The following is a 10,000-nucleotide window of genomic DNA, read 5'->3' as shown; positions in this document are numbered from 1 at the left end:
GTGAGTGAGAGAGAGAGACTGAGAGACTGAGAGAGTGAGTGAGTGAGTGAGAGAGAGACTGAGAGAGAGAGAGAGAGAGAGAGACTGAGAGACTGAGAGAGTGAGTGAGTGAGTGAGAGAGAGACTGAGAGAGAGTGAGAGAGTGAGTGAGAGAGAGACTGAGAGAGTGAGTGAGAGAGTGAGTGAGAGAGAGAGAGAGAGAGAGAGAGAGAGAGTGAGTGAGTTAGTGAGTGAGTGAGAGAGAGACTGAGAGAGTGAGTGAGTGAGTGAGTGAGTGAATGAGAGAGAGAGAGTGTGAGTGACTGAGACTGAGAGACTGAGTGAGTGAGTGAGTGAGAGAGAGAGAGTGAGAGAGAGAGAGAGAGAGAGTGAAAGAGAGAGAGAGAGAGAGAGTGAGTACTCAACTGTGCCTCTCTCTGAGGCACAGTTGAGTACACCCCTCCATCCAATAGACCCCAGCAACTTCCTTTTGGATTCACGTTTACGGTATAGGGGATGCATTTGTGACATACCTTACATCTCTGACCTTGTCAATATCAGCATTTCGCTCTACTTACCGTGAAGTGACATTATAATAGTCATCATCATAATAGTAGTACATTACAGTATACGTTTGCCTAAAATAGTACCATTTAAAGGGAGTATGTCAGGGTCAATTACTGACAAATGAGAACACACTAATCCTCAGGGGTCATTTAGGGGCAAAACGCACCACTTTGTGAAGCTTTTGTTTTGATTGAAGAGCAAGAAAAGTATTCATTTGTTCCACTTCTTTCCCTTCTAAATGCGGTTGCCTAAGGACAGGCAGTATGCACATATCTAAATGTTATGAAAAAATCAGTATTTTTTTGCCACTCAGAACACAGACATTTACCTTAAGGGGAGTTACCCTCATTTTAGACTTACATTTACATTTTAGTCATTTAGCAGACGCTCTTATCCAGAGCGACTTACAGTTTAGTGAATACACTTTTTTTTTTATACTGGCCCCCCGTGGGAATCGACCCCACAACGCTGGCATTGCAAACGCCATGCTCGCCATCAACTGAGCTACATCCCTGCCGGCCATTCCCTCCCCTACCCTGGACGACTGCTGGGCCAATTGTGCGCCGCCCATGAGTCTCCCGGGTCGCGGCCGGCTGCGACAGAGCCTGGATTCGACCCAGGATCTCTAGTGGCACAGTTAGCACTGCGATGCAGTGCCTTAGACCACTGCGCCACTCAGGAGCAACACTTCCCAAGCATACATTTTCATGACAGCGTTCCTAATCTGCAGTAGGCAATTACTGCAGTAGCAGTTGAAAATCGGTAGGTTAACACCAAACCGTGAGGTTATTATGAATTCAGAGCAGTCGGATGAAGTCATAGTCAAATACATTTGAACAAATGACCAACAATATCACACGGAAAGTGATGTGAGCATTGCATTGTGGAAAGCAATGACTTTACAAGAACACGTATTGCAACGCGAGGCATGTATTTCTAGATTAAACACTGATTCAGTGTGATGAACAAGTACATGTATGATTTGGTGTGCTCTACTTGAACACGCGCTTAGAGTTTTGAAACCACTGCCTATATGAGGAGCTGTCGTTGTTTGTTTTATTACCACATACTTATGGAAATTGCACCGGTTGAGAGATGATGGCTCTCTTGTGCCTACAGTGAAGGGTACTTCTGATCCAGCAGGTGGTGCTAAGATCCCTCCCTATATGACTTGAATGATGAGTTGATTTATTCCTTATAGCTCCTAATGATTTTAAGGCCAGTGTTGGCAAACATGACTTCTGCTCCAGCAGGTGGCCATGAAATCCCCCCCTATATGACTTGACTGACCAGGTAGTTGATGGACTCCTTATAGCTCTTAATGATCTCAAGCAGAGTGTTGGCCACATGACCTCTGGTCCAGCAGGTGGCGGTGAAAATAGTCCCTATAGGAGTTGACTCATTTCTTTGAGGTCCTAAATGAAGGATAGGGCGTCAACAGTGCATCTCGGCCTAACCCTGTTCCGGGCCCATTTCTTCACTCGATGCTTCCGGTGTTCTTCATCTCCTCTTCAATAGTCCTTCTCCACGTCTTCCTTCCCGTCTAGCCCTGTGCGTTCCACTGAAGTGTCTGTGTTTTTATGTCGTTAGGAGTTTTGCTCACTGCGTGTCCCCCTTCAATTTCCACTTTCTGTCCCAGTTGGGTAGCTATCCATTATACTGTAGCCTACTTACTACCAATGTCACTGTAGTCAAAGGTGATTTTCGATTATTATGTATGAGTATTATTATATATTGTGATATTATGATGTTCAAGCCTATAGGGTGTGGTAACAGGCCCTCTGTGATTTGTTGTTGTACTGTACATGTCAAGTATCTGCACTCTAGCCTAATTAGCCTAAACTGCTAGGGAAAAGTCACTTCCGGTCGTAGCTGTATCCCACCTAGTCAAAACCTTGTTAGTCCTTATCCTAAAAGGCACCCTCTGTTCCTCGATATACTCCACCGAGGGCCGGCAGCCAGTAAGTACAGGTAAGAGACAATTATGGCAACAATAAGTTGTCCTATGAAAGCTAGTCAAATGTGAGATGTTCAACTGCACTGAATGATAAAGTGGCAGTCTGTGCTCTTGGGCCCTTAAGGCATCAGTGCACCCCCCCAATTTGTCCCTTTTGAAATGAACAGTTGAGACGGGCCCTCTTTCTGTGGCCTTTCTTTGACGACACATCTGAGGCTATCCTGCGGCAATACAAATGATCAACATCATAACAATAATTCCATTATAAGAAGCTTTATTATTGGTTTGCTAAGAAAGGTACCATACAATATTGGCACATCACTATCACCTCTGTATGCGTAGGAAATCAATCCCTTCATTGTGTGTGTGTGTGTGTGTGTGTGTGTGGGTGTGTGTGTGTGGGTAAAGGTACGCCACTCTCGGTCTCACAGTTTATGCACACGGTCGTCTTTATGCAACAATATGGAAGACATTCCCAAATGTGCTTACATCATTGCGTAATGTCAGGGAGTCACACAAACAGTGTGTGCTGTTTGGCTGCAACACACATTAGGCATAAGGATGATGACAACTATTTTGTAAACGCTCCAGCTTGCAGAGGGATCACCACCCCTCCCATCCGCACCCCAGGTCCTCTTGGCCCCCTTACTGTCAGGCCGAGTGGTGTCTAGAGAAGAAAGAAGAAGAGTGATGTTTATTAATGACAGTCAATACGACACGTCCTTCCATAGCTAAACAGACTCATCCTACTAGGTCAGTGTTTCCCAACTCCAGCGGTAGAGTAGCCTACCCCCAACAATACCCATTTTTCTTGTAGCCCTGGAGAGCCACAGCTGACTGAACAACCTGTCACCTAATTAGCAAGTCCTCAATGAGTAAAATCAGGTGCAACAACAACAACAACAACAACAACAACAACAACAACAACAACAACAACAACAACAACAACAATATGAGGACAGGGACACAGTGTACTAGCTGATCTCCCAGTTGTCACCGTTTGGCCTTGTGTTCCACATAGCCTATATCAGTATTGGAGTATGTTTCCCGCGCACGGTAGTTGCTTTCACGTCACCTTTGTAATCGCTCCTCCCTAGTCCCCTAGAACGAGCGCCCTCCCCTTTGCAACGCCTCCGAACATATCACAGAGGCGCGCTTTCTGTGCCGATGGCCTCAATCAGGTCGACCAAACGCAGATAATAGCGCACCACGCACCGGCGCTGAAGTCATTCATTCACTTGAACTCAACTAGCGAACACACCATGTCTGGAAGAGGCAAAGGCGGCAAGGGACTTGGAAAAGGAGGCGCCAAGCGTCACCGAAAAGTTCTCCGCGATAACATCCAGGGAATCACCAAACCCGCTATCCGACGTCTGGCTCGCCGCGGCGGCGTGAAGCGTATTTCCGGTCTGATCTATGAGGAGACCCGCGGTGTCCTAAAGGTGTTCCTGGAGAACGTGATCCGTGACGCAGTCACCTACACCGAGCACGCCAAGAGGAAGACCGTTACCGCCATGGACGTGGTCTACGCTCTGAAACGACAGGGACGCACCCTGTACGGTTTCGGCGGTTAAACGCACTCTCTTCGGAACCTCAACACCCCGACTCGAACCCAAAGGCTCTTTTAAGAGCCACCCACATCCGCTTCAAAAGGGCCCATTCCATATAGTGTTTTTTTCTTTTCTTCCGTATGCTATTTGATAGGAAAGTATGAGCCACTTCGAGTGGACAGGGAGTATTAAATAGCGGATTCTAATGTCCCTTCCCGTTTTAGCGCACAGAGGGAGGCCTATATCTGACAGTGGCAAAGTGTAGTGACGTTGTTATTTTGGGTCAAGCAATAGTGGCATTTGGACAACATAAAACCACCACCCGTCGGTAGATGTGGCTCGAAAAGAGGGGGACAGCGTTCGCGCGCGCGCACACACACACACACACACACACACACACAGTCCAAAATGGGAGCCCTATGTCTGACGGTGCCAACGTGGGCAATTCTATCACCAGCATTATGTGGCACAACAATCGTGCCATTCGGACAACTATTCAGGCCCCCCTTTTGAAACACACAATTCCCCATCGGTCACAGAGCATAGGCTATAGAGAGGAGGGAGGGGGTGAGGACCCGCGCGCGCGCCCTCAATTGTCTTTGTTCGGGAAGCTAGCCTCTGAGCGGAAGGCTCTTTTGAGCGCTAGAGCTCCACTGGGCAAATAGCAGGGGCGCCTACGAGCAAGCAGGGGAGTGTCCACGGCCGCCGACTTTGATTAGCTTCCTCTTCATAAGACGGGTAAGCGCCCTTCACCCCCTCATTCGTTTCTGAGAAGCAACGAGACATCATCATGCCCGAGCCAGCAAAGTCAGCGCCCAAGAAGGGCTCCAAGAAAGCCGTCACCAAGACCGCAGGGAAGGGCGGCAAGAAGCGCAGAAAGTCCAGGAAGGAGAGTTACGCCATCTACGTGTACAAGGTCCTGAAGCAGGTCCACCCCGACACCGGCATCTCCTCCAAGGCCATGGGAATCATGAACTCGTTCGTGAACGACATCTTCGAGCGTATCGCCGGAGAGTCCTCTCGCCTGGCCCACTACAACAAGCGTTCTACCATCACCTCTAGGGAGATCCAGACCGCCGTGCGCCTGCTACTCCCCGGTGAACTTGCCAAACACGCCGTGTCCGAGGGCACCAAGGCCGTAACCAAGTACACCAGCTCCAAGTAAACAGCGCATTTGGACTGCTCTACTAACCCAAAGGCTCTTTTAAGAGCCACCCACTCTGTCAGTAAAAAGAGCATTTCCATCGCCACCGAATGAATGCGCAGGTAGGCTGCGTTACATTGTATCATTGTTTAATGGGCGGCGCGCGCCGGCTCGGAGAACGGCTACATTGTATCATTTCCCCCGCCCGTTCCAGCGTAGGGGTTTAGCGCGCCTTTTTTGTTGTCTTTGCACGCTGAATAGTAACCCATGTTTGTCGGCCTCCATTCCAGGTGAAGGCAATGAAAAATGGCACCATTTGACAAAGGGTGTAAATAAAAAAAGCAGTCTGTTGGGTTTGAATGGAAAGAAATGCCTTTTGTCGTTTAATGAGCGGATAGTCATTTTGAGTCGACTTCCTGAATCGGTAGGACACGGACGGGGAGAATGGACGCTCCATCATTGGACTATACCCTAATGATGTGAATGAGAACGATAATGGCAAGAATAAAAAGGGGGTGAATAATCCCGTCTAGGAAGAATAGGAGTAGGCATATATATATATATATATATATATACGTAGCCCTTATTGCCAACGGGTCATTTCCGGTCCAGGTCGCATCATACATATATAGTCCCCTGTAGCTCAGTTGGTAGAGCACTGCGCTTGCAACGCCAGGGTTGCGGGTTCGTTTCCCAAGGGGGGCCAGTATGAAAATGTAGGCACACACTTAACTGTAAGTGGCTCTGGATAAGATCGTCTGCTACATGACTCAAAATGTCCATGTAAAGTGTAGTACATTTGAGGCACATAGTGTATTTTCCTTCCTACTACCCTCATGAGGCAACAGGATAAATATAATAATATAATATGCCATTTAGCAGACGCTTTTATCCAAAGCGACTTACAGTCATGCGTGCATACATTTTTGTGTATGGGTGGTCCCGGGGATCGAACCCACTACCTTGGCGTTACAAGCGCCGTGCTCTACCAGCTAAGGCAGTTGCTTCCACGTGAGGATATGAATGTGTCTGTAGGCCAAGTCACAGTATAACACAGTGAGCGAGCGGGCGGCCCTTGCGATAGTCGTTGGAGCAGCAGCGGATCCCAATGACTACCTTGGGGATAGCCTATACATTTACATTTTAGTCATTTAGCAGACACTCTTATCCAGAGCGACTTACATGAGCAATTAGGGTTAAGTGCCTTGCTCAAGGGCACATCGACAGATTTTTCACCTAGTCGCCTCGGGGATTAGAACCAGCCACCTTTCGGTTACTGGCACAACGCTCTTAACCACTCTTAACCACTAAGCTACCTGCCGCCCCATACATATATACAACAAGGAAAAGAAAAGAGGCCGCAATCAACCTTCTGACCCACATGCACCTGCTGGGATTCTTCTCCCAGTCCAACCACATATGCAGCCCTTGTCCCACTTGGGGGGAGAGAGAGAGAGAGAGACAGACAGAGAGAGAGACTCCCTCTATCTAGGCCTATATCAACGCGCCATGACCCATGGGGCGCCAGCCTCCATAGCGCCAGCCAGACACCAAGACCCACAGACACAAAGACCGAGGCGAGTCACGCTGCGGAGTCAAGCAGGTGAACAATATATTAGTAGAGACAGCCAACCTACCTACCTACCTACCTACCTACCAGAAGACAACACACAATCTCACTGTGTAGAAATAGTAGGCTACAAATACAACAACAACAACACTCACACTGCCAGTGCACAAAAAGTACTAATACAATAACACACACACACACATAGTGCAAGTAAGCATGTCGTAGGACTGTTTATACCATGTGGATCCTGTACATATGACGAATACAACCTGAAACTTGAGGTACAACACTAGTCTCAGCCAGGCCTCACAGGTGCATGTGTTTTAAGGTCCCCAAAAGAGCGCTTCTTTAAAACACCCCTGACCACATCAGGGGACCCCAAACCATTTGATTCCCTTGCCAGACATCTCGGCTCACTACACAACAAGTGCTGCTCGCAATCGGATGCACTTTTAGGCCATTTAGGAGACAAATAGCACAGGAAAACCAGTGCGCACCGCTCCACCCGACAGTCGAACGGTGAGGTTTTGAGCGAGCCGCAACAAAATGCACGGCCCTTCCGCGGCCCACATTACTTTATTCTGAACGGAGACAAGTCTGCTCGCTGGGCCGTTCGCTTTTGGACCAAAAACACGGCTCCGTCGGTGACTTTCGGGCCGATATAGGCGAACAGAAAACACAAGTGAAAGAGCATTTGGCCAGCCCAGAGAAGCCGAGCTGGTTGCCTTGAGTCTACATGGTTCTCATGTCGCGTTTAAGGCCAGCCCCCTGCTCGGTGTGGAGCTTCAATAGCGCAGAGCAGCGTCTACAGCAAACTACTCCTCGCAGACCGTGTGTGTGTGTGTGTGTACCGGACCAAACGACAGACAGACAGACAGACAGACATGGCAGAAGTCGCACCAGCACCCGCAGCCGCAGCGCCGGCCAAGGCACCCAAGAAGAAGGCAGCAGCCAAGCCCAAGAAAGCGGGACCCAGCGTAGGAGAACTCATCGTCAAGGCTGTGACCGCCTCCAAGGAGAGGAGCGGCGTGTCCCTGGCCGCGCTCAAGAAGACGCTGGCGGCAGGCGGCTACGACGTGGAGAAGAACAACTCCCGCGTCAAGATCGCAGTCAAGAGCCTCGTCACCAAGGGCACCCTGGTCCAGACCAAGGGCACCGGTGCATCCGGCTCCTTCAAGCTCAACAAGAAAGCCGTCGAGGCAAAGAAGCCCGCCAAGAAAACCGCAGTTCCCAAAGTAAAGAAGGTGGCCGCCAAGAAGCCCGCCGCGGCGAAGAAGCCCAAGAAGGTAGCAGCCAAGAAGGCCGTCGCCGCAAAGAAGTCCCCCAAGAAGGCCAAGAAGCCCGCTACACCCAAAAAGGCCGCCAAGAGCCCCAAGAAGGTGAAGAAGCCCGCCGCAGCGGCCAAGAAGGCGGCCAAGAGCCCCAAGAAGGCTACAAAGGCAGCCAAGCCCAAAGCCGCCAAGCCCAAGGCAGCCAAGGCCAAGAAGGCAGCCCCCAAGAAGAAGTAAACCTATTACAAACAGTGTTCTACTCGACACATGTTGTACCACAAAAGGCTCTTTTAAGAGCCACCCACCTCTTTCCATAGAAAGCGCATTGATTTCCATGTACTATCTGTCGTGAAAAAGAAATTACGCACACTAGGCTACTTTTACGCACACAACATCGTCCCACTCTGGGTGTGTGCGAAGGGAGAGGAATATAATAGAGGGCCAAAATGGCTTAGAAATTCGACCTCACGAGTGCACCCTCACCAGCCATTTGTATATGAGCCACTGGGCTATTCCCGTTCAGAGGCAGGCTGCTGTGATGTGTTACAAGTGCCATGTAATAACAATACTATAGTGGCTTCGAATTCAAACTCACGAGTGCACCCTCAACAGCCATATTTATATATGAGCCACTGGGCTATTCCCGTTCAGAGGCAGGCTGCTGTGATGTGTTACAAGTGCCATGTAATAACAATACTATAGTGGCTTCGATTTCAAACTCAAGAGTGCACCCTCACCAGCTGTTTGTTTCCCATTTGGAGAGAAATAATGTGAGGATTTCATGTCGGACATTTTGGCGCTCACGCGAAATGACACAAAGTAACAAAGTCGGAGGGACACAAAGTAGCCTCTCACTCGCTGCCTGTGGGTGGGAACCGGCTTAGGGCTGTCTGTCTGTCTGTCCCTCGCTCCAATTGGATAAGGCCACACCGGCCCGGTGGCCAATCGTTGCCTCTTGTGGCGAGGTATAAGTACGGCTCTCGAAGTGGCGAGCGGCTCATTCAGACTTTCTGTGACTTTCTCAAGATACCAATATGAGCGGAAGAGGCAAAACCGGAGGCAAGGCCAGGGCGAAGGCAAAGACCCGTTCATCCCGTGCCGGGCTCCAGTTCCCCGTGGGCCGTGTGCACAGGCTACTGCGCAAAGGCAACTACGCCGAGCGTGTGGGCGCTGGCGCACCAGTCTACCTGGCCGCCGTGCTCGAGTACCTGACTGCTGAGATCCTGGAGTTGGCCGGCAACGCTGCCCGTGACAACAAGAAGACTCGTATCATCCCCCGTCACCTGCAGCTGGCCGTCCGTAACGACGAGGAACTGAACAAACTGCTCGGCGGTGTGACCATCGCTCAGGGTGGTGTGTTGCCCAACATCCAGGCAGTGCTACTCCCCAAGAAGACCGAGAAGGCAGTCAAAGCCAAGTAAATTCGCTACTGCGACTTCAACTTGACTACTCAACCCCCAAAGGCTCTTTTAAGAGCCAACCACCTAGCTCTCCAAAAGCGCAAAGTACCTTTCTATGACCGCTACACATTGAGTGGGTGTATACACAACTATTTCGACATTCTGTGCCCACATGAGGCCTTCCATGAACAACAACACCTACTAGGCCTCGTTTGCCATAGCAGGCTAGCATTAGATTACAACGTGCCTATAAAGATGTCACTCTTGACTTTGGCGACTATTATTATGCGTAAAGGGCCGGCGGCGTCCTATTGCGCGCGCGCACCGGGAGTTTGAATTTTGGAGAGGCCGGGCCTCCCGTCCAATGGCCAACGGAGGAGGCCTGCGCAACGGGCCAATCGGGGTGGTGGGGAGATGGTGTCCAATCAGCAGGCGCCACTGCCGGCTTTATAAACTTCACATAGGCATTTCGAGGCTATACTCCCGACTGTCAGAGAAGCGCCATGGCCAGAACCAAGCAAACCGCTCGCAAATCCACCGGTGGCAAAGCCCCCAGGAAGCA

The 10,000-nt window shown here is 50.0% G+C and overlaps 5 protein-coding genes across 5 annotated transcripts in view; all 5 read left to right on the top strand.

Annotated features, from left to right (window-relative positions):
• Window positions 1-3,765: 3,765 nt before the first annotated feature.
• Window positions 3,766-4,077, top strand: LOC311131217 (histone H4; the record flags this gene model as incomplete). Its single annotated transcript, XM_084164069.1, has 1 exon — window positions 3,766-4,077. The coding sequence occupies one exon, from the start codon at window positions 3,766-3,768 to the stop codon at window positions 4,075-4,077; it is 312 nt and encodes a 103-aa protein (XP_084020195.1).
• A 437-nt stretch (window positions 4,078-4,514) lies between these two features.
• Window positions 4,515-5,218, top strand: LOC311130385 (histone H2B-like; the record flags this gene model as incomplete). Its single annotated transcript, XM_084163109.1, has 2 exons — window positions 4,515-4,530; window positions 4,908-5,218. 2 exons carry the CDS (start codon window positions 4,515-4,517, stop codon window positions 5,216-5,218), a joined length of 327 nt encoding a protein of 108 aa, XP_084019235.1.
• Window positions 5,219-7,651: 2,433 nt separating this feature from the next.
• On the top strand, window positions 7,652-8,275 carry LOC311131487 (histone H1; the record flags this gene model as incomplete). The annotated part of the gene is made up of 1 exon (XM_084164508.1): window positions 7,652-8,275. One exon carries the CDS (start codon window positions 7,652-7,654, stop codon window positions 8,273-8,275), a length of 624 nt encoding a protein of 207 aa, XP_084020634.1.
• A 797-nt stretch (window positions 8,276-9,072) lies between these two features.
• On the top strand, window positions 9,073-9,459 carry LOC311130384 (histone H2A; the record flags this gene model as incomplete). The annotated part of the gene is made up of 1 exon (XM_084163108.1): window positions 9,073-9,459. The coding sequence occupies one exon, from the start codon at window positions 9,073-9,075 to the stop codon at window positions 9,457-9,459; it is 387 nt and encodes a 128-aa protein (XP_084019234.1).
• A 482-nt stretch (window positions 9,460-9,941) lies between these two features.
• The window catches only part of LOC311130888 (histone H3.2), a gene marked incomplete at both ends in the record, with an annotated part of 411 nt that continues 352 nt past the window's right edge, over window positions 9,942-10,000 (top strand). Inside the window, one exon of the mRNA XM_084163701.1 lies at window positions 9,942-10,000. This exon is cut by the window's right edge and continues 352 nt beyond it. Within this exon, the coding sequence (XP_084019827.1) occupies window positions 9,942-10,000 (59 nt within the window).

Source organism: Coregonus lavaretus (genome assembly GCF_964263955.1).
Source record: "Coregonus lavaretus genome assembly, chromosome: 6".
Taxonomy (NCBI): domain Eukaryota; kingdom Metazoa; phylum Chordata; class Actinopteri; order Salmoniformes; family Salmonidae; genus Coregonus; species Coregonus lavaretus.
The sequence above is the reverse complement of the archived record's forward strand: the minus strand, read 5'-3'. Positions and strand labels throughout refer to the sequence as shown.